Consider the following 25,022-nt stretch of genomic DNA (forward strand, 5'->3'; position numbering starts at 1 on the left):
ACCAATATCCTGGATATTGTGGCCCAATTTCGTGACCTTGGGCATAGTGGTTATTTAATTGTACTATGCTTAACTGGTTTAATCTCTAAAGTGGATCAAGGCAATTCATTTTAACAGATTTGATAAGCCCTTCACCTCTGCAAAACACTGGTCAAATATTGTGACCCTGGAATCTTTTCTGAGTTAGAAGTTAGATCAAATTATTTTTACAACATTATCCCAACTAAATTTGACCTTCATCAGAGTATGTAATAAAGTCCCATAAAGGTTTAACCATCTGACCTTTGTGTCCACAAAAAACAGATTAACATTATTTAATGAAACAACACTTGTAATTCCTATATTCCAGCAGGCTACTTGCCCAAAATAATGTAAGAGGTCTTTTAATTGCAAAATGTTGTTAAAATTAGTTGTATAAAGGCAAAAATTGACCCTGGTGAAAGATGAAAGAAAGAAAAGGCATTTAAGTAGGAAATAAACAAAGGCACCTCATTCTATGTGATCTCCATTCCAGTACCTGTTACCTCTCTTCCAATGATACACAAGATTATACATAACACGAACAATAGATAGAAAAAAACATTTTATCAACAGCATGTATACACTATAAACAGCACTGATCACATTAGTAACACACTGATACATATTTTTACATAGAAGAAAATCACAAATACCATGACACCTATGGTATATATTTTCAATTACAACAATATCACTGGATCTTTCCAACAATATAAATTAATTCAATTATGAATTTGCTAAATATTCAAAATCAAACACATGGCTCTGAGAACCATGCAGGAATTAATCTCCAAATCTGTCGTCTTTTTGGGAAATATTTTCTGACATGTGTCCATGACCTTGATCTATGGTCATGTATTTTGATTGACATTGTCTCTTTACATCTCTTAATTACAACGGTAAATAAAATAATGTATAGTTTAAAAGCATGAATGAATGTTATAGATATGTCAAGCATGTGACACAACAAGGGACGTACACAAAATTTGTAAACAGATTAATTCTGTCCTTTTCAAGGAAAAGCACTAAGCATCTATAGAGTCATGATCAGATTAAGCTGAAACCACTTCTGACCATGGTGAACACCCAAGTGGAATTTGAAAAAGATCTGTCCTGTGCTTCTCAAGGAATAGCAATGAGAAATATTGTGTAAGAATGGATGACAGACCATGGCAATTTGTCTAAATGGTACAAGCTACCATCTACTGATGATGGTGGGCTAAACATTGAAAATGAAAAATTTACCATTTTTACTAAGATTTTACAAAAGCTAATCTGCATTTCCATTTCTGATAAAAAATTTTTTTATAGAATTAAAATAAATATGTGATGGATTCCATCAATGCTACATGCAGTACCATAACACAGAACATTCCCTCTCATCTTGGTCTTTTAGAGAACTAGAAGAAAAGGCTCAATTCAAGTGATTGCCAACACAAATAAAGTTCCAGTCATTGATCACACTGGTTCCTGTCAGGATTTAGAGGGAAATGTGGTGCCTTTAACTGTGGTCCGATGAAGTATTCGAAGTCCCACCTGAGACACGGGGTACTGTGTCTCTGGTGTTGCCTCATGTCCTACAGCCAAGTTGTCAGAGATGATGAAATCTCCCTCCTCCCACTGGAAAGTATGTATAAATAACTGTAAAAATATCCTTAATACAGCAAAATGAATTTAATATGTGCATAATCAATGCAAAGATTTGTCATAAAAATGACAGTTGTTTATCTACTTAAGAAATAACTTTGGATGTGAAATAAGAGGTTTGTTTTAGGAAACAAAAACATATATCTTCCTTACTACAAGTAGCAAATATGTATATATACTGTTTTTGTAATAGGTTGTGTGTGCAAGAATGAAAATGAAGAAAAATATTAATTTAACTGTTGCTATTTATAAACTGATAACAATGTTGGTAATTTTGATATTCAAAGCAGAGTAACCAAAGCACTGCACTTTGTCAGCAAGTGATAAAGGTGTACAGTAACTTTCATAAAGAAATCTTCAGCAGCTTAAAAGTAATCACCAAGACAAGATATAATTGAGTGGTGATGATATACAGCAACTTTTGTGATGATATCTTAATAACACCTGACAAGAAATTATTGGAAAAAATTGCACTTATTTGACCTTTAATAATGAGGTCAAGTGACCCCATGGCAGTGCATTGCACATCAGCTTTTGGTAATTCAAATATAAAGTTTTGTTAAGATATGTTCAATGGCCTGGACAAGAAATGATCAAAATAATCATAATAAGGAACCTGTAAAACAAATTTTCTTTCCTCATTCAAAGGGAAGACAAAATTGACAATGAGATTGACAGGGTTCCAAGTTGGGTCATGCTTTAATCTTGAAATTAAGGTCACGGTGACCTAACAGCATAGTAGTTGACATCAACTTTGGATGATTGAATTGAACAGCAAGTTTCAGTGAGACATCTTCAACAACTTAAATGTTTTCACCCAGAAAAGATGTCATAGAAAAATTCACACTTATTTGACCTTTAATCTAGAGGTCAAAATAACTGTGACATAACTGCAGTGCACTGCACATTGGCTTTAACAGTTTAAAATGTATTGTCTTCAAATAGAAATTAGAAGATCCAGAAGTCCAGTAATAAAACAGTATTTCTCTCTCCCTTCACTAAAAGAGGAGACATGGTTAATGACTTTTTGGAGGATGGGACCTTCTCTGGAACACTAAAGGTGATCTGACTTAACACTTAGGAAGAATTTTGTAAGGATATTACCACAATGTATATTGTGTTTCTTGTGTATGTATGACCAATAAACATATGTTCAGAAGCAGAGAGGACTCTTGCGTGGACACAACCATGCTGACTAACCTTGTGGGAATAAATGAGACGTCGATCATCTTTGACAATTTCCTGATGTATGTCCTTAAGAATCCTTATTGTCTCCATGTCAGTGGTGAGTCGTTCTTCTTTTGTACCTTTGTCCATAACAAACCCCTCAGTCATACCAAGATGGAAACATAATGTCTACAACCAAAGATAGTGTGTCACAGCTGAAACCTCACAAATAATACAGAATAAACTTAGTACTTGGTCAAGCGATGAATATCTGACTAAAAATTTTTAACTTCATATAACTACATTGGTCTATTAAATCTTAAACTTTCAACTTATATCATTGCTGTATGGTGTTACTGTTTCAATTAAAACAAAAGACTCAATGGGCCTGCATCACTTACCTGGTATTCAATACAAAGTGGGTCAATATCAAATTTATTGAAGTCAACTTCAAAAAACTTGCAAAGTGAAATAGAATCCAACTATAAATGATGGATGATATTCTGGAAAACTCCAATGAAATTAATATCAGGTTATTGAACTTTGAACAGAAATTCCATGTTTCATATCACAATTCTGCAAGTAAAGATTTTTACCACTTCCTAATAGACAAATCTGCATTAATTTTTGTGATCAGCCAGAGGAGGTCATTACAGTATTTTAACAAATTTGACACTCGTGAACCAGAACAAACAAATTTATACTTTATTCAGCAACAAATTATGATACTTTATGGAAGTAAAGACAGGTTACTGAGTGGGAGTAATGAGAGGTTACCGAATGGGAGTTTTCAAAACTGCTTAGATCTCACTCTATCCCTGATGAATGAACTTGTTAACTTACTGGAGCTCTGGTAACAGGGTGGGAGTAAATGAGAGGTTACTGAATGGGAGTTTTCAAAACTGCTTAGATCTCACTCTATCCCTGATGAATGAACTTGTTAACTTACTGGAGCTCTGGTAACAGGGTGGGAGTAAATGAGAGGTTTGGAAGCCTTTTCTCTGAGGTCACTAATCATCCACAATCTCTCCCAAAGAGCACGTTTCTCTGGTGATAAACTCTCAATCAAGTCAGACAGCGAAACAAAAGCTACAAAAAGAAACAATTCAACGGTAGTAGAAATGCACACTAGTGTGGTGTTAAAAGACGGACACTCAGACACCTGTGGACAGACCGGTCTTATTGTAAATCAACACTTTGCCAACTACCTTCATCATGTTGATTGGGAGGTCAATGCGACTGGCAAAGAGAATACTGTACTCATCTTGCAACTGAATGATTATGGTTCAATTCCCTGTTACAACCTGAATCACTTGCCTGACCACATGCGTCTTCTTTGCATGTCACAGTTTCTTCCCATAAAAAGTCCAAGGCAGTGCAATTTTATTCCAGCCGACAGGAGTAATGAAGAAAAGTTAATCTAACTTAAATGTCTCATAATCTACAATAAACAGACAATTCAGCTGATAATAATCCCCATCACCACACCATCTCACCAAGGTGAACCAATACCCTCAAGTATGCAGTATCAGTTACTAGGAGCGCTGGAAATTGAACCTGAACAACCTTTTTCTTTTTAATAGGTTGAAGGTCAAAATGTAGGTCACAATGATTTACTTTTGATACATGACTCAAAGCGAACCCATATCCTAAGTATTAAGTTTCCATAAATAGAACTGTTGGAGGTAGTGCCCAGACAAACTTTTCCTTTGATGTAGATCAAAGGTCATAATGTAGGTCAAAGTGATCTGATGAAGGTGACCATGTGGTCATCGAGACGTCATACTCTCATCTTCTACTGGTTGCGTTATAAGAATTTTATTCTGCTGACATTTCCAACCTGAACAAATATACGTTGACACACCAACTCCCATATCACAAGTAGTAAATTCCTGTGATTAGTTTTGGACAAGGCACGAACAAGATAGTTGAAGAACAGAAGGATGGACGGACACAACGCGAAACACAACACTCTGGCGATGGACTAATAGAGAAAAGTGTTTGAACATAAAAAGGTTACAAATAGACGATCATACTTGATTGTCAATGTAATATAGAATTATTTGCCTTTAGACGAGTGCAATATCAATAGGAAGCTGCCATCGATGTGCCAGTGCGTTAGCTTACCCGTATCTCCGCGTTTAGGTATGGATACCATATGATAGATGGAATATGAGAATGGCTTATTCATGAAGCTGCCATCGATGTGCCAACCAGTGCGTCCCACTCGTGTACAGCCTTCCGATTCATCGTTCGATACTCGGAAAACGTCGGGATGAGGAGATTTTGGATGTTTGTAAAACGTCGACTCCAACTCTCCAAACCATTTACTGATTTCAACGTGCTTGTCACCACTGACAATGCCCTGGTTTTTAAAAATGAGTAATTTGTGTTTATGCACGTCGTCTCGAATACTATTTATGACTTCCTGACATGTAATTTCTATTAACTTAATGTTTGACACAATCTTGCCGATTTTCATTTTTGTCTATATTACTTTCTTACCTCAAAATAAAAGAGTTCATTGACTCTTGTCGATCCAACCGCCAAATTTTAAAATGAAAAATCCTAAATCTAGATAAATATAAGGAACTGGATGCTGATACTTGAGGAGGAAGTCTACGTGGGATATAGTGCTAAACATGCCCGAAATAAAGATGAGATCATTTGGCTCTACTGACAATACTGCACTGTATTTGATTGTAAATTTGTATTGAAAGGTACAAGACATATTCACTTGTGTACTGTAACGTTGTCTTACAAACAACTTTCAAAGTCATTCTGATATCCCAGAGTTACTACCCTTCCTTTCACTCAATCAGATGGTACAGTGATAAGCTTGACAGCCGATGGGGTCCGAGAAAGGGGTGAAATATATTCACACTCCAAAAGAGCTTGATAATTATACAAAGTTTTGAGTAATTATCTTAAATAGTTTCAGAGTACTGGTCTGGAAAATGACCTTGATTGGATGGACAGATGGAGCCCAATTTAATATCCCTTGCAAACATGTTTTGCAGAGGAAAGAAATAGAACTCTTATAAAATTTCTTTGTACAAAGTGCCATAACTCTGTAAAAAGTGGTAATAAGGAACTGAAGCTTGATTTGTGACTTTTTACAATAAAAAAAATATACATAATTTCTGCACAATATGTTGGTATGACAAAACTAGAAAATGTCTGTAACACATGAATGCTTCCACATGCGTCAATACATGTATTATGTATGAAGTTACCAAGGGTGAACTTTGACCTTTAAACCTTGGCCAATGACAAATGCAATGTAAGGATACTATGAGGCAAATAAGAACCAAATCTAGAATCGGTGTTCTTATAACACCACCAACAGAAGATACAGAATGTTAAGTTGACTACATTATGTAGTTTGTATACAGATTTTGAAGGTATCTGATATTAATAAATCAACACAGTATTTTTTTAAAGAAGGATGTGTTTTAATATCTCATTTTTTTTTTATTTTTTGTTATACAAAATGAAAATACTTCAGTCTTTGATTTTATCAATGTAGAACCCAACCAATAGTTCAATACAATGTTAAATGCTGCATCAAATTATACATATAATCCATTCATCTATCAAACCTAATCATAGCTCAACAGGTACCTAGGAGACTAATATAAACAAAATCAATACATGAAAAAAAAGAAAGCTGTTTTCTTGAAAGGAAGCAGTCACTTTGAAAATGAATTTTAATAGTTAACATGTCTAGAGATAGAAGACTTGTCATCAAAATTAAGTTTTTGAAATACTCCATACAAAAACAATGGGTTTTTTCTCTCTTCAAAATACCCACATTCAGTATGTGGAAACTTACTTTAAGGAAAACAGCAAAAGTGGGTTTTTTTTGTTTTATTTTTTATCAATAAGGTGATTGTGATTATTTGATCAGTGCATGACAAACTGACCTGTGATGAAACCATCCAAAAAACATCCACAGCATTTTCCTTACAATGGCACACACCCTGATTTCTCAAATATCTTGACAATAAAAGTACATCTTTACAAAGAATTAACTTAAAATTTGTTGATAGTTCCTGTGTATCTCTACTCGAGTGTGCACCCTTATGGGGTTTCAAATGAATGTATAAAACTTGAATGATATCCTGTCTACAATTTCAATATATCAACTACATAAATGCTAACACATTCACTGTACACAATGTAAAACATATTAAAACAGCTTTAGTTCATCATTACTTCAAAAAATTACAATGTTTACAAGTCTAAAATCATCAACTAAAGTTGGAGTAACACATTTTTATCAACAGTGTCTTTTCTGATATGCAGTTTTTGCAATCTGAAGAGCAAGTAACAAAATGAAACATTATGAACTATCATGACAAATCTTCTAGATGAAAATATCCACATGTCAAATCACATTCTTCAGAGAGGATCTCAATGCAGAAATTAATAAAATGAATAAGACTGGCAGTCAAAACAATATAAAACTTATATCAATCTCTTAACAGACAGATACAAGCAAAATAATGAGAAGAAAAAAAATGATATTACTATATGCCCTATATGGGATTTTGTCAGTCATTAGCCATTACATTGATGCAATTTTATCTATATTAGTGTACCAAAGTTTATATAATGTAAGTATGAGGTTTTTTTGACAGCACTGTAATTTATTGTATGAGCTGATCCCTTTCAAAACTAATATGAAGCATGAAAGACAGAAAAGAATGTAAAGAATTAAGATCATTATACTGATAGACATAGTAAGTACTAATACAAGAAGAGTATACAGATCAAAGTTTTCAATGATAGTGTACAGAAGAAACATTTTTGATGCTAGTGTAACCATCAGTAAGAAACGGTGTCAATGCTAACATCCTGTAAGACGATCAAACAAAATTGTTGCCATGCCTTTAAGTATCACAGTTTATGAAGCAGGCAAGAATTTACTAGAATTAAATGCTTGTGTTAAAACGTTGTTGCCACATGCCAAGGAAAGGCAGATTGTGTCTTTATGAACTACATTCAGGGTGTGAATGAAATGAGAATGTCTGTGGGTATCTCTGTGTGCGTAGTTGTGTTGGCAGTCACTGTAGAGCTGTCCTTGGGAGGCGTAAATAGCAAACTTGGTCGCTGAAATGTACAATATACATTGCATTACTCCAGATTATATACCAATATACAGCTGTATTAAACAAGATCATCACACCTGTCAAATTGCTGGAGCTTTATGGATAAAAGACAACAAAGAATTACCTGCTTATGATCAATGCATAAAAACAGAAATTATTTATATCAAAATTCAGCTATATCAGCATCTTTCAGATAAATCAATCGTCTAATGTAATAAAACATTTGATAGATTTTTTAATCACACAAAATTCAATATCCCCTAATAAATGTTATGTGCATACTCACCGCATTTCGACAGGCAGGAGTAGCCCCAGCATTTTGATTAAGGTAGCTATCATCTCCAAGATGCATTAAAGACTGCTGTCCTGGTGGTGTGAAGATTAACATATCATCACCGACTCGATCAGGCACTGAAATAACAAATACACTATTGAGACAACAAACACATAAATGAAACAACAAACATAACTGAAACAACGAAAGAATACTAAAACAAGAAACACAAAAGGGCACTTCTAGGGACCAAGAGGAGCCCACAGGTGAAATTTGGGAAAGGCTCATTCTGTTTTTCAAGGAATGGTGATAACAAACTTTCATGGTCAACATCCATGATGGCTGCCTGTCAGCAAATTTATTCTTCTGACCAGTTCAATTTCAAAAGTGCACAAAAGGGAATAACTTTCACATGGAATCTGAGTAAGATCCATACAGCAAGAAACAGGCATAGCAATGAGAGACAAAGGATCGTCAATACAGATTGATCTGAACTGCCCACCGTCTAAAAAAAGACAGGAATCCCAAGAAGTGACTTTAACTGGACAAAGGTTGACGAGACAATTTTCTTCATGATGATGGTGCACCGAGATATCCAATGTATGGGAAATGTAATAAGATCACTAAACTGGCCACCAGTATCCTTGCCAAAATCTAATTGAAAATTTGTGGCAAGATCTTGAAGTTGAAGCTTGTTGCTTACAGAGTGGAAACTTCAGGGAACTGGTCATTAATCTTGATTGAACATGGTCATCAATTTCCAATGAAAGGTGTGCCTATCTATCAGGTAGTTATGAGTATGTCAAACACAGGTATTTTCTCCATGATAAAAAAATGTCATAAATTATCAACATTTTTCAATTATACATTTACAAAGAAGCATTATTATATCATGATTAGATGGGTGTGATAAATTCTTAAGAACTGAAAACCTACAGTTCCCACCTGTATTACATATGTGATGTAATGAATTATCACAAACTTTGAAGACCTTCGCATCCCTTTTGTATTGTGTGCGGGGTGTAATAAATTCTCATAGGATGAAAATCACAATTCCCTTCTGTATTACATGTGAAATGAATCAATTCTAATGATGGACAAGGAAATCCAGTTTCATTGTTTATAATTCAAATAAGAAATTTGTTTAGAAAGCAAAAGCACATGTCTCCACTTATTAGCAAATTCTTATTTACTGCTTTTGAAGCAGGTTGGTTTCGCTAGAATAAGAGCTAGAAACTTTTACAGTTATCTATTTGCCATTGTGTTACTGTTAACAATGGTGTTAAGATTTGGTTGCTATGGTATAGACAAATACATCTCTGTACTAGATATAGCAATCATTACAAAATAAAAAAGTTGAATGAGTTAAAAAACCATATCTACAGAGCATGATATCTATGATATCTTCAACAGTAAAAATGTAATGGCCCTGACAAGAAATAATTGGAAACATTCACAGGTATTTGACCTTGAGGTCAAGGTCACACTGACCCAACAGAACCAGAAGAACTAAAAGAACGAGAGAGAAAAGAAAAATATGTCTCTCTTCATTTGAAGGGAATATATAAATGAAGGACAGAGAAAACTAACAACCCCCTCCCCTGACAAATTTCTATTTTTTTTTTTTTTTTAATAACATGATGTACACATCCGTAGAGCAATAAAAATAATTGTGGTTGGAGTTAACTCAGGAATAAACAAAACAATAAAAAAAAAATCAATGAAAATAACAGTTATTCTTATTTGTTAGCCAAAGGGTCTGAATATTCATGCATTAAAGAAAACTTACAGTAAATTGTGTCCAATGTTCATTACAAAACAACAGATGCAAAATGGTGCAAATATGGACAGAAAATTAGGATAGAAACTCAGGCAGACTGAAAGATTTTGAAATAGTGAGATAATTGCCACAGAAATGTGGTAACTGCTGTTGTTTGAGGGCAGGGAACAGGTCAATTCTGACAGCTTTTTCTTGTACAGACTTGTATCTCATCTGTTTATGCAGAGCCAGGACCAAACTACAGCTTACCACTTATTACGTCCTCTACCACTTCTGCATTTTCTTGTGCCGGGGAAGCTGAGAAGTGCACACTGCGTCTAGTTGAGCGACGGCGTTGTGAGGATGGCAACTGTTTAAGACTGGATGTGCGTCGTTTTGGTATAACTGGGGAATTTTTTATGACTTTATCTATAAATACAAAAAGAGGCAGATGAAGGAAAATAAAACCGAAAGTTAATAGCTGTCACCTGTTCAAATGTATAAACCAAGCAGTTGTGAAGTTTATGTATGGGCACATTAAAATTGATATTTCATAGATTTAAGTTTTTCCATTCTTTCCTATTTATTTCAGCCCTTATTTCAGTTATCATTTTTCCCCCAATGTGTTCTAAAATCTATACTACACCACAATCCAAACAGTATATAATGAGAAATTGCACAGAAAACTTCAATTACCAAAATACAAAATGGCCACTTGTCAGCCTTATTCTTTTTTCAGCCAGACTCAAAGCTGATCACACAGGGCTAGGGACCAAGGTAAATCTTTATAGTAAGTTTAAGAAATATCCAAGACTTCTTCAGAAACAGTGATAAAAGTAAAATAAACTATGGCCAAAATATTTCAAGATGGCTGTTTCTCAGTCATGTTGGTTTTCTAATCAGTCACAAACTCCAATATACATGATCTGAGACAAAGAGGAATTGGCATATGAAATATAAAAATATGTCTTGTACTTGTCCGTAAACACTGATAACAAAATATAACCATAATAAAATTCAAGATAGCCACCTGTTGATCATATTGTTTTAAAGATTATTCTCAAAATTAATTATAAACAAGGGACTAAGGAGCGTCTACATGTGAGATATGACGCAAATCTGTAAATACTTTTCAAGAAATAATGACAACAATCATTGAATTGCACACAATTTAACAATGGTAAGCTTGTAAAATTGAAACATTGTATCACAACTAGTGTGGAGAATGTCTTTACCAAATGGTCAGATATCTGAATCTTACACTTTTCACATCATCTTGCAGTTCTAAAAGTTTCTCAAATCTTGTTATTTAGAAAAGAATCAATTGTATTAGTTTTCACAGTAGTCACATGAACTCAACTTATAAAAATGTCTTAATATAAGAATTTTATTCCCTTCAGTCATATGAATAAATATTAGACTGGAAATGAAAAAAAATCTCAGTCAACAGTAAATAATCTAGATTGATGTTGAGTTGATAATCACACAGATATAAATTATCATTTCTTATAAAACTATAATTTGATAGGTGTGACTATTACCTTACAGACAAGAGTAATCACAATGAGTTAGAATGTTGGGATAGCCAAATCAATTTTATTCATCTTATTAGAAAAATAACTTTTGTGTCACCGTTTGGCTTCCTTCTCTGAAATAATTTTAGTACCCACCAGTGGTCTCAGTTGCAGAAAGAGCAGAGGATAGGTCCCAGACCTCATCATCATCATTGTCCAGGGCACTCGAGTCACAGGGAGCCTTGGAAACAGTAACATTGCTTGGCTGCAGATATTTGAAGAAATCATTGCTTTTGTCTGTGTCCTGAACCACAGATGAAGGTGATGAATCCTCACATATTGACCTTCTCGATCGCAAAGATCTCCTGAAGAATAAATCATTTCAAACACTGAACTCAATTAAATAAACACACCAAGTTAGACTTGTTGTAAAACAGACATCTAATTTAACTTAACAAAAATTCATTACAAAAGTGGAATGATACTGGTATCCAAGATATGTATTGTATAATTTTCTGACTGAATAAGCTAAAAACTTAATTTACATGTTAAGGGTATACACTACATATAGAAGTGGCATACAAAATTTATTGTCAATGAGCACAGTTTCTCACAATCACCAAAATTTCATGTTTTTTATCCAAAAAATGGACAACTGTATTTTTAAATCTCTATTTTTTCCGAATTTGAATAGTACACTTCAGGATCTTACCATATACCAAATTTAGTGACTCTTAATACTTCGAGAAACTGAACCTAACCACAACTTTTTCACACTGGCAGAAACATAGCATCCATGTCTGGCATTCTCTCATTCATCAGGAGATTAAAAACAAACATGTAAAACAGTCATCAATGAATTAATGATCATGAAAAGTGACTTTGTGTTATATGTGTCCGTGTTTTTATCCTGATCCACCATAGTTACTGACCCTTACCCAAATGAATGATTTCCTAATCAAGGTGACAGTTTATGACGTATAATGGATTTCTGTCTGTTATTATTTTTTTATTTATCTATTTTAGTTTAATTCAACAAAAAAGGCTTTTCCTCAAGTTGTCTGTGGTAATTATATGATTATTTACTTGAAGTCATAAAAAAAATTCAATCTTTGTAAATGTGTATAAATCTAAATAATAACACCACTTCTCCACTTGGCACATGCATCTCTGATCTAGGACAGTGCTAAAAAATTACAGCAGAAACAAAACTTTTATACCAAGTAACTATAATAATATTGCAACTTTATCTCCAGACATTTTGACTTCCAAATATAGAAGGGACAGTGGAGTTAAAACACTAATCCCCTCAGATACAAACCTTGGTGTCACCTTTGCTCTTGGGGTTCCAGTTGCTGTTGAAATATTTTTCACCACAGGAATTTCCACTTTTTTTACTGCGGTGTCATTGCTAAAATTATCATCCATCTCATTTTCCTTGTTATGAACTTCTGCTTCAGCTTCCATCCCTGAACACAGTCTTTTGGATAATGAGTGACGGGCAGGCCTGCTTGTACTTGTGACCTTGGGAGTGATGTCTCGTAACAAAGGACTGGGGTTCACTGGCACATATGACTTTCTGCTAGGTGTACGCAGGCTTGTAAGTCCTAAACTTTCAACAGCAGGAGAAGCAACTTCCAAAAGAGGTGTGCTCTTAGATTCTGAGACTTTCTCTTTTTCTGTAGAAGTGGTTGAAAGGTTCCTTTGAGGTGAACCAGCTGAAAATTATAAAGTATTATCTGCTGATTTCCTCTTAGTTCTGCATTTTTTGGTACTTGATGTAATTGCTCGATAAATAAGAAGAAAGATTGTTGAGAATCATATCACTAATACAGGTTTCACTATCATTTCCCCAGCTTTTTACCTCCTCAATACTCAAAAATATCAATGAAATGGGATGGCATTTCTTAATCTGGCTCAAGTTGATGTAAACAGTGAAATTAATATTATCAACGATCAGTGATAAATACTGAAGTGATCACCTTATTGAAAAATCTTAACTACCATGAGCACCAGATCAGGAGTAATATCTTAAAATATTGTTTGTTTAAAATCTATGACTTCACATGGTTGAACTATTACAGAATGGGCAAATTCATTAATATTTCTACAAATGACATACCTTCACAATGGAACTTTGGAGTCTTTTTAGGGCTGGCAACTTTAAAGAATCCCCCATCAAAAGTGACAACAGGTTCTTCATGGCAAATGATGTCTGGCGCAGTCTTTTTGTTTTTCATTTGGGCACGGAAGGCAGCAAATTTCGATACAACAGGAGGGCGTTTCACAGCCGGTTTTGCAGAAACCTTTTTCTGTATAACATACCAAATCTACTTTAAAAACCTAAATAATTTGTGTACCCATGTAATCTGCACAGGTACCTTTTAGGGAAGAAATTACAAAAATGAAAAGTTCCATCTATAATGCTAACCAATTATCTGTCACTGCATGTAACAAGCAATTTCAGCAACATGACAAACTTAATCCGTTTTATGTAATCCAAACCAACTTTGTAGAATGTGTTCATTCTTTCAAACCGTGTAGGCTTTTGAGGGACATGGATTAGTGAAGCACTGTTCAAAGACCAGAACTGTTGTTATTTTATTAACAGCAAATATGATACAATACACTTAAAACCAGCCTAGTGTCACAAGAATGGATGTCCCTTCATCATATCTGATGAGTGGGTGGGTAGGGGTTATTAATCATTTTTCAAATTTTGTTAAATTTTGGTCCGACCAGAAGTAAAATCTAACAACTATGGATCTTAATTCTTGAAAAGATGAACGCATTGGATAATTTACATGTTTTTTTGAATGCAAGTCATGTTTTTTCATGTTATTAATTGATCTCCTTGGTACTGGGAACATTCAAATACAAATTTTTCAGCGTATTTGTTTGTAACCATCTTGACAATTTCTTCATCAGCTATATTCTTGCCATTTAGATCAACTGCTCTTAAAAATACTGCTCACATAAACTCAACTGTTTCACTTGATGACTTTCAAGCATTTTGTAAACATCAAAAACAATTGTGTAAGTATGTTCATATTGTGATGTCACTTGTAATCCAATTTACAGTTTAAAACTGTCATTAAATGATAATGCAGTACTATAAAAAAACAATAATTATTTGATCTGTTTTCCAGAGAAGTATGTTAGTATGTTGTACTGAGGAAGCTCTAAAAACATCTAACATGACAAAGGTCTTTTTACACTGCTTGATTACCTTGATAATTTTTTTCTTGATTTTTGGTTTATCATCCACCCAATTGTTAGCCTTCAGCTTTTCCAGGTCTGCAAACTTAGTATGGACATCTTCCACCTGTAGTAAATAAAGTTATTGATATTACCCAGTAAACAATGACATCTTATCCAATAACATTAGGCATGGGTAAAACCACACCAATGCCAAGGAATGACCCCGTATGTAAGCTTTCATACAGAAGGTATCATACGTCAACATAGCATGAAAATAGCACTGCATGGTTATGACCTAATAAGGTTAATTTTGTAACAAGTTAGGAATCATTACTGCATATCTTTCAGTACCCATACCCAACGCACAGCACCCCACTGATCAACCTACATGCTTTAAATTTTTGTGATCAAAGTCCCATATATGCAAATTTTCACAAACTACAATAATAGGGCAAACCTAATTAGAACCATTCCATCTGGAATAAAAATCCAAAGAGAACATCTAGAGAGTACGGTGCCACGCCTTTGTAAATGAAGTTCATGACAAAAGTATGGATAATGCCATAATTTTTGACAAGCATCTAAAACTTGGTTTATTCATTACAATACCTGGTAGTAGATCATGTCCCAGAAACCCTGGAGGTCTGTTAGGGTTGTCTCTTTCTCACCAGTTCTAAATTCACAGTTGTCAACTAGACCTGTGAACTGCTTGAAGCGCTGTGACATCAACAGCTGGGCCTGACCAATACAGGTCCTTATTTGACCCTCCACTGGAAATACAATACATTCAGAGTCAAAATTATAGCTGTCCAATAAACAGTGTTACCACTGAACATACCAGTAACACCAAACTTAGCCACTCACTAATGAATATGACATTCTACTCAACAATAAATAACAGTCTATTATGATTATGTCCTTGCACTTGGTATGACAAAACAAAAGATCATTCCTGTCTTAATGTCCAACTCATAATAATGAGAAAGAACACTATAAGATGTAATCCCTTTTTTTGGTAATAGGTATACTTGTGTATTCAGTGTTCAATAACAATAAGAAATAATGAAGAATCAAGATGAATTTGCAACAGGACAGCATTGCAGATAAACAAGAGTCGCAAGAGTCAAACAATATACACATACCAAAGCATATTACATAAGTGTTAAGTACAGGTAAATGAAATGATTACCTCAGCAAAATGCCACTGAAAACAAGTTTCTATTAATAAATTAATAAAAAAACCAAACTGAGTGAGATTATCACCATACAAGACCAGGAGATTCCAGAGAGATCTTAGTGCCCACCATTTTTTACAAGTTTCAACTTTCCACTTTTTTCTTTTTCTCTAAGGGATAAAGAAGAACCTACATATAAAGACCTGAGAATACTCCATTTAGTAATTACCAATTGTCAAACTCAAAGATGGACACTTGTTGGCCATTTTGATCATATGATTAATCCCATAATGTGAAATGCACAACAATGGACCAAGGACAATCTTCAAATGAAATCTAAGAATGATCTGTCTGGTGTAACAGAACAAAAGCAATAAGTCTTTGAAAGGACATAAATCACTTTGTCAAAATTGGTGAATTTAACTACTGTTCAGGAAAACCTACATAGACCATACAAGAAGATTTAAATCATGTTACAAAATTAAGGGCTAAAACTCCATATTACCATTCATGCCAGATAACCATAGTGATACACATTTGGATTTACAGGCAGTATTTCCTACACGGAAAATACATGAGTCCCATAATTATTGAAATTGTTTATCATACCTTCTTCACTTAAACCTGGATTGTCGTTGTTGATATCTTCCCACTTTGAACAATATCCATTGAAAATATCAGTTTCCTTAGACATCAGGTTTCGGAAATACTTCACATTGTGCTCCTCTGGTTCCGATGATATTGCCTCTGTACAGGGATAGGGAGAAATCATTGAATATAAAATATAATATCTGATCAATCTCTTCAGTGTCAATAGGGGTAATAATTAAGATTATAGTGTAGCATGGTCATTCGAGTCCTGACAATCAACCAGTTCAGGCATTTACATAATTTTTCTATTGATTTTTGTTGTTGATTTTTTCTGTAGGTAGCCAAACCTTCACAACTATTATGGAGCTCTGGAAGTGACACACTAATTCCAAAACTGGAGGAATAAATGACATCGGGAGATTTCGTGAATGGCTCAATATGATTGAATTTTGTTGTAAGATTGCCTGAATAAAACTAGATGACTGTCAAAGGCCACACCCATATAAGTGTTGAGTTTTATATAATAAATGATTTATGTTTGTTTGAACGTAGAGAATTAGAATCATAAATAGGCATACAGAAGTATTAAACCTAGTTCAGTAAATTGTTCACCGATGAAATTGACATTTTGAAGAAACATAAGACTGACACAGTTTTGCACAACTCCTTCACAAGTTTGCACCTTCAAAAGGAACCCGGTGTTTACTACCTTTTGGTTGTGATATGGCAAGCTGTTCAGATGGCACAGCATCTGTCAGATCTTTTCCAGGAGACAATATTGCTTGATCTGTTGTGGTTGGAGCACTGCCATCAGACATTTCTCCTGAACTGAGAGGTATGTGCTCATCAACTAGAGAACTTGAAGTCACTTCTGAAGTACTGTCATTGACTGCCTTCTGAGATGTCTCAAGGTCTCCATCAAAATCCATATCTAGGTCTAGCATCAGCAAAGGCTCTGTATTTAAAATACTCATGTCAAATCTTCGTCCATTATGGTTTAAATATATCCATGCATCAAAATTATAATCATATTGATGTTTTTTAACAACATACTTCAATAATTGTCTGGTGTGTTTAATGAGCTATATTTCAGTTTAACCTAGAACCTGAAAAGGATTTTGTCGATTCTCTCATAATCATATCACAAAAATGTTTATAAACAGAATGTTATCAGCAGCAAAAACATAAACCAAGTGTAACATCGCACACAATACAAATACAATTGTGCATTTAAATTTGCCTAGTTTGCCTAGAGGTAATAGTTAGTAAACCCAGCCACTGATAGCAGTAATTTATTTTATAGCCATGGCGTCACAGTTTTTATTGGAATAGTCCTGAGTGTTTCCAAATTTTTTCATGAAATATGTTTTCCCAATATATGCAGATGCAGCTTACTGCTGCAAAATTCTTTTAGAACATTGTTTTATGTAAAGCTTATGTTTTACCATTACCCATAGTTTTGGTCTTTGGTTTCCTTCTGTTCATCTCCACCATAGGACTGTTTTTCAGCAAGCTGACCCTAAAACAAAAAAGGTCATTTATTAAGTTCAACACAATATAGATATCTTAAAAAAGATACATCAGCTGTCCCTTGTTTAACTGGCATTGTTAAGTATGTGCTCATTCTTGATATAGAGAACTACAAATACAAGCATCATTTCTCATTGGCTGAACTCAAATTTGAGAATAAGAATGTACTTTAAAATGTTTATCAACATGGTGTCAAACTTTACATAGAATTAATGAATGGTACAGTCAAGCTTCTTGATTAAAATATTGATGCTTCATATTTAAGTTTGCTTTTATGATGGTGGTGTCTCATGCTAGTATTCTTGGAAAAAATAACTCTAAAATTTTAACCACTAGACTCTCTGAAAGACTAACAAATCCAAATTAATTTCTTCAGGCCCAGATGAATGTAAAAATATGGCTTAAACAGCTTATTGATATAACCTCAAATAAACAATTAAACTTTATAATTACAGTTTCCTGAATAAGATGATGCAGTTCTTTGCTGAAGTGGAAGCCCACTGCTGCCGAAATTTTCTTAAATAGCATACAGAAGTTTCCAAATAAAACTGATCATACCATTCTTCTGGACTTTTTGGGTTGACAGGACGATCATGTTGCGTCTTCCTCCTTTTCCTCTTACTCCGGGATGCTGACAGCACCAAACAGTCGCTATTAGGTTGTGCAAAAGGTGCCAAGTTACTCATGGTACGTCTGTTATTTCTTCTTTCAGGTGTTTGATTGGTGTCAGTGTTGTCTTCCTTTGTTGGTGAATTTGAGAATACTTCATCATCCAGAGGTTTAGCAACCATGACCTCATCAGGAGGTGCCATCACAGATCTTTGTGACTTACCACGGGTGCTTCTCGGCGTTAGCACCTTCTTGGGAGATGTTAGGGTCTCAGAGGGAGGAGATAAACACAATGAGCGCCTCAGACTTCTTGTCATTCTCTTAGGTATTGATTTTGCTTCTTTCTGTGTGTTTAGTGGAGTCAGTGATTCCTTCAACAGTGTCAGTTCTCTTGGGGCAGTAGAGATCCCTTCATTGTCACTTTCTTGTACACTGGCAGGGGCCTCGATCATGTCTACCTCTGAGGTCTTGACAGAATACTGACCACTTGACTGTTCACAGACTTCTGTTGTTGGTGTAGCAGACTGAGTTCCCAAAATGGACCGTCGTAGACTTCGTGTTACACGTCTTGTTTCCCCAAGATGAATGCTGACATCAGTCTGCATGGTAGGTTTCTCTGTGTTAACCTGTGGTTGAGCAAGTATATCCTGTGATGTCTCTCTCATACAATCACTGTCCTCAACCTCTGAAACATTGGTAACAGTAGACTGGGTAAGCCTGTTGCTGACTTTGGAAATGTCTACGAGGTTAATTGAACAATCCACTGCAGAAAGCTTGGAGTCTATGAGGAAAAGGTAAGAAAAAGTTAACACATCAAAACAATTTTATCCACAAGGAAAATAAAAAATGTGACAGAAGTAAGCTTAGTTCAATTTGAGTTTACTAGAATAATTATCATTCTATAGAGCAGTCCTGCTATTATCAACTGTGAAATGTTTTGAACTTGATGAATGCAAAAGGAGGAAAATCAGTTAAGTACAAACACAAATCCAGTCACAAATGTTGTAACAGGGAAAACCAGGTGGTGCAAGGTTTTACCTTGAGATGGATCAGGTTTTGGTGTAGAGCATCTGAAACAGAGGATATCATGTTGTCACATGCAAGAATAACAGTGAAAATGATGAGTGCTTCCTGAAAACAAATTCTTACGAAGGGCAATAATTCTGTGGTTAAGGGATTTCAGGCACTGAATTTTGTATATTGTACATCCTCTTTGTATGATCAATGTAAACACCATGTTTCATTATCCTAGTTCAAATGCAAGCAATTTAAAGTTGTGCTCTTGACACAAAATTCTAATAAAGGGCAAGATCTTTGTAATTAAGGGAATGCAATGCACATCCTCTTAGTAAAACCAATGTATGCACCAAATGTCAAAAATATTGTGACTAAGATGAAGTAAATTATTTTTCTAGACACAAACAAATGTATAAATTGCAATAACGCTTTACTTAGACCTTACAGGTCCTGAATTTGGTATACTGCACATTTTCATAGTATGATCAATGCATACTCTTAACTTCAATATAACAGTTTTAATGAAAGCAAAGTTATGCCTTGGACAAGAAATTTTTAACAAATCTGTAATCAAGGGGTTGTAGGCCCTGACTTTGGTACAGTGCACAATTGTCTTAGTATGATCAATGTATACACACAAGTTTCTTTATCCTAGTTTAAACGCAAGCAAAGATATGCTCCAGAGAAGAAATTTCAACAAAGGTCAATAACTCTGTAATTGAGGGTCCTGAATTTAGTACAGTGCACATCACCTAAGTATAACCAAGGTATACAAGTTTCATGATCCTTGCTTAATTGTGGACATCAAAGGCCGCACAGAAAGAGGGAACACGGACAAAGTGTTGACTATATATGCTCCCCAAGAAAATTTTAGGGAGCATGATAAATATCTAATTTTAGCAGAAATTTAAAACCTTACAGTGATAAGTCATTGCAAGCATACTTTGTGTAATGCAAGATCATAATGATCAAGGTAGTCTTGGACACGTTTAAGGCTCACTGCTGGTCCTTATAATGAGCACTTTTGTTAAATTATCATATGTATATAAAAACAAACTTTAGCTGAATGTAAGCCTTATAATTGACAGCCTTCATTAACACATAAGTTATAGCAAATAAAACTATCATTTGTATGATAAAACATAAATCCATTCAGTTGACACTGTCATATGGTAGTTACCTTTTAGGATCAGTGCCAATGAAGGATGTGGTGGCTGGACACAGGAAGCGAGCAGTACTGGCAGGACTCAAAGGTTTAAATTCAAAGGTGGAGATGTTTGATGGAGCACTGAATGTGAAATCTTCTGGGGCAAACGAGATGCCTCTGAAAGTTGACACTTTCTCCAAGTTCAGGTTGGATGGTTTCTCCTTTGCTGTTGTCTTCTTTTCAGTGGCAGAATTTGGTTGTTTGGAGGAAGCTGTTACAAAATATTTTTCATGAACATCATAAAGAATTTCTCTATAACATAAACATTAACAGCTAAACCATGTCTGGCTGTGACAGGATTAGGATTGCTAACATCATTTCAATGGAGCATACATTGTATTGAATAAATAAGTAAAAAACATTACTTGCCATATTTGTTTTCTAACACTGGATTAACATATGTTAAACACTAGCTTACACAAAAAGAAGATTTTTATCAGTCACACTACTGACACAAAAACCAGAAAATGTTTGGAAGACAAATTTCCCCTTACTTTAAGTGCATAATTTTGTATCAACCCATAACAGAACTAATGTACAGCCAACATAGCATTTAAATATCACATGTCCTTCTGCTGAACTTAACACATAAAAAATATTACCAGAAGCTTTCTGTTTTTCTGAGGTCCTCGTTTTTGCTGATGGCCTGGATGTATTGGATGATATGGTAGAACTTTTGGCTCCTTTAGATGCAGTTTGTGACCTGGTGACTCGACCTACTACAGGAGCTGGAGCTGTACTTTTGGATTTAGAAGTCTGACAATTGAAAACAAGGCAAAAATGCAGTACAATATATATAGGTTTTTATGATTATAGCATGACCAAGTAATACTTGTTTAGTTTCAAGGACACACTGGTTTATAACAGCTGATGAGAACAACCACGCTTGCCTATTGATAACTTGTGAATACCAAATCAATGATAGAAATATATACCCATTATTGGTCCAATTAACAAGAAAAAATTAAACAGAGTGCATGTGCTGTTTGATCTTATAAGCAATAACACAACACACAGACAGATATGGCTAGTAATCAATTTCATTTAGGCTGATAATGTGCTTCCAGAAAGCTACAAAATCAGGAACACGTGTCAGTGAAGCATTTATTCATTACATAGTTCTATTGCATCTCTTGCTTGCACATTTACGATTTCAAGTACAGACCTCACTCCCTCATAAGCTTTGATAGATGTATTAACGAAGGTGTATAACAAGCTCTTGCGTGAAGGCCTATTTATTGATCAAGATTATCTTGGTCAGATTATTGTTGATGTAAACAAAATAAGAGCAAATTGGTTTGATTTTAACTTCACATACCAACTTTGTCAAATCACAAGTATTCAACAGATACATTAGAATTTATATGATGTGCACATACCTCTGGTCTTTTGTTTACTGTCTTGACAGCGGTGTTTTTGGTGCTAACCCGACTTTCTACAATTCCCGGTTTCAGTGATTTCTGAAACAACAAAACAACAGACTTTGAAATCAGCTGAACATTAACAAGATGTCTCCATATCAAACTAGTATACAGTATATCAGATAATTACAAGTGTTTAATATAAACCTCTAGTTTTAAGTTGTTGTCATTACTCTCCCTAATGCCTGAGCCAGGTGGTTGGTGTTCAACAGCAGTATGAATACTAACATGCTATATTTTCTATTCTTACTTACTAAAAAATAGTTGGTTGAGAGTTGATAAATAACAGGCACTGGTTGGGACGTCATTATAACTGAAGGCACCAATACTAGTGACAGGAGTTTACTCTACTCTTCTACTACCCTAACAACTAATTATGAAAATATAAAGAAGTTGAAGATGAAAACTTATTAGTTACTTTGAATCTGTTAATATTATATCATAAATAGTGACCATGTTACCTTATCTACTTCCTCAATAAATACCACTGATTCAGGATTTTCAATACTGCTAGTTTTAATTTATCTCCAACAGAATTTCGATTTCTGCATTTCAGAGATATTCCTGAATTCTACCAACTGACTTTGCAATTTTGGTATCCATTCAAAGATCTCATTATCTTAATTTATTTGATTATAGATCCATGACTAATTGCTACAGTAGTTCAAAGTAAAGTACTAATAATCCTGTGTGATAAATACGTAATTCAAAGGTCCAAGAGTGGTGTAAATAAATACAATACAAATATGTATTTGGAAAAATGTAGATATAACAAATAATGAAATAGAACATAATTATGAGTACTTTTTTGAGTAATCATTGTTTGGCAAAGTTTTTGGAGTTTCTGTTATGAAATTCTAATCAGAAAAATCAGAACCCAACCTTGTTATCAGAGTGCCATGGAAAAAAAATGACAAGGAAAACATGCTGATATTTGGTGTACCGTTTTAGTCTGTGTTGAAACAAATCCTGCAACAGGACAAATTTGTTTCCCTTTCTTACTATCCTTCTTGTATAATTCATTATCATTATGGGCCATATGAAAAACTTTGAAAGAGGGTTTCAGCTTTTGTTTTTCTTTTTCCAGTTTTTTCTTCAATTCTTTTTCTTTCTTCCACTTCACAAGTTCTCTCTTCACATCATCTGCAGTTCTCAGTTTCCTTTTTTTACCATTTACTGTAAAAAAATCACAAAAATCAATAAATTGTACCTTGAAATTAAATTAATATCACAATGTTACAACATACAAACATGCTCACTGAACAATGTCACAACAATGGAGTGATCAACCACTAAATGGAGTGTTACCAACTCGAATTTACCAATGTTAAACATCAACTGCACATAATCCATGAAAAGGGGTAACATATAGTGTAAGAGAGAGAGAGGCAGAGAGGACAAACAGTTAAAAGCTTTTGAATTATACCTTTTACAAAACATACATGGTTAAGTGTCATTTTATGAATCAAACAGCAGAAAACACATAACCTGGCATTTTTTGAATGAGGGTGTTATTTGTTTATTGCTATTTGTTTGATAAAACGATAAGGACCTATGGTTGTACCATGCCTGTTATATTTGATTCCCACAACAGTGCCAATAATTTTTCATGACCGGTGATAAAGAATCCTTTCCTAATCCTACCACGAAACATTTATACGTCAGTTTTGGAAAACGAGGAACGACAATCGTCGAATTCATAAATTTTGATTTGTAGAATAATTCTAAATGCACGTCTCTTGTAGACAAAAAACAGGCCAGGACACAGCCCAATTATTCATTTTTTATTTGTGCAAAATTTTCAAGTGTGAACAAGCATTTCCAATATCATAATTTAACAAATCGGGATGAAAGTAGAATTAATTATGGCGAGAGGTAATGACTAGTATATATATTCAAATATTGCGTTTTCCCCATGCATGGCCAGTTTGAAATAACTATTTAACCGGATAAAGACTTATGTGCTTATACCTTCTGCTGCATCCCACTTTACTGGTGTTTTCCCTTGGTAAGACGAAGTAACATTGTCATTGCAGCTTATTTCTTGCAAGGGCGAAAGATTCTGAAGATTTCTGCCTTTACTTGCTTCTTCGTGACGATTTTTCTTCCAGTCTAATGACCTTCTATGTAGACGAAGTTTTTTGGCGTCAACTGATGTAGATTTTATTTTATAAGCGCCTTTCATTTGAAGCTCCATCTTGATCCTCCCTTCTCCGTTCCCTGTGTTTCAAATTTCGCGGAAGTGTTTGTTACATCAATTTTGATTGGCCAATTTAGATTTCCCAGTGCCACCTAGGAAAACACCGAGGAACGATAACTCGTACTTAGTAATTGGTTTTCCCGCGCTTCATAGATTATGCCTGCTTGGTTGATTTTTATTCCTTTTATTTTCAAAAGAGAGTTTCCCTGTAAAAAAACAGTGGGATAATTATTTAAAAAATAATATCACGTTTGCGGGTAGCTTTTTTAATCACACAAGCACATTTTTTTTAACACTTTACAGCGCTGAGCAGACTAAGTGAAGTTACTCCATAGGAGATAGCACTGTTTTATAATCTAGAAGGGAAAGAATGATGAAAGAGAGAGAGAGAGAGTTTAGAGTCGATAAACTCGACATCGATTTAAAAAGGACGATAGAACCTCACAATAATTCGGACTTTTAATGAAATAACATAATTTTTACTGAAAAGATGCAACATAAAAAATGTCACCAGCATAAATTATACCTGGTTTAGGCAACATCAACCAATTCAATCAATTTCTTCCATTCATTTT

At 34.5% G+C, this 25,022-nt stretch overlaps 2 protein-coding genes across 2 annotated transcripts; both read right to left on the reverse strand.

Moving 5' to 3' along the window:
- Positions 1 to 570: 570 nt before the first annotated feature.
- On the reverse strand, positions 571 to 5,317 carry LOC132560561 ((R)-phenoxypropionate/alpha-ketoglutarate-dioxygenase-like). Its single transcript, XM_060225229.1, has 4 exons — positions 4,963 to 5,317; positions 3,785 to 3,924; positions 2,869 to 3,024; positions 571 to 1,641 (listed from the first exon to the last, which is right to left on the reverse strand). Exons 1-4 carry the CDS (start codon positions 5,315 to 5,317, stop codon positions 1,495 to 1,497), a joined length of 798 nt encoding a protein of 265 aa, XP_060081212.1. The 3' UTR covers positions 571 to 1,494.
- Positions 5,318 to 7,288: 1,971 nt separating this feature from the next.
- On the reverse strand, positions 7,289 to 24,444 carry LOC132561068 (disks large-associated protein 5-like). Its single transcript, XM_060225792.1, has 18 exons — positions 24,219 to 24,444; positions 23,191 to 23,423; positions 22,206 to 22,286; positions 21,429 to 21,582; positions 20,800 to 21,037; positions 19,641 to 19,672; positions 18,552 to 19,287; positions 17,915 to 17,982; positions 17,173 to 17,418; positions 16,482 to 16,619; positions 15,307 to 15,467; positions 14,726 to 14,821; positions 13,619 to 13,808; positions 12,818 to 13,214; positions 11,653 to 11,861; positions 10,253 to 10,411; positions 8,236 to 8,360; positions 7,289 to 7,950 (listed from the first exon to the last, which is right to left on the reverse strand). The coding sequence occupies exons 1-18, from the start codon at positions 24,442 to 24,444 to the stop codon at positions 7,843 to 7,845; spliced, it is 3,597 nt and encodes a 1,198-aa protein (XP_060081775.1). The 3' UTR covers positions 7,289 to 7,842.
- Between the last annotated feature and the right edge of the window lie 578 nt (positions 24,445 to 25,022).

Source organism: Ylistrum balloti, unplaced genomic scaffold (genome assembly GCF_031769215.1).
Source record: "Ylistrum balloti isolate Yb309-2 unplaced genomic scaffold, AGI_CSIRO_Ybal_v1 Utg369668, whole genome shotgun sequence".
Classification (NCBI taxonomy): domain Eukaryota; kingdom Metazoa; phylum Mollusca; class Bivalvia; order Pectinida; family Pectinidae; genus Ylistrum; species Ylistrum balloti.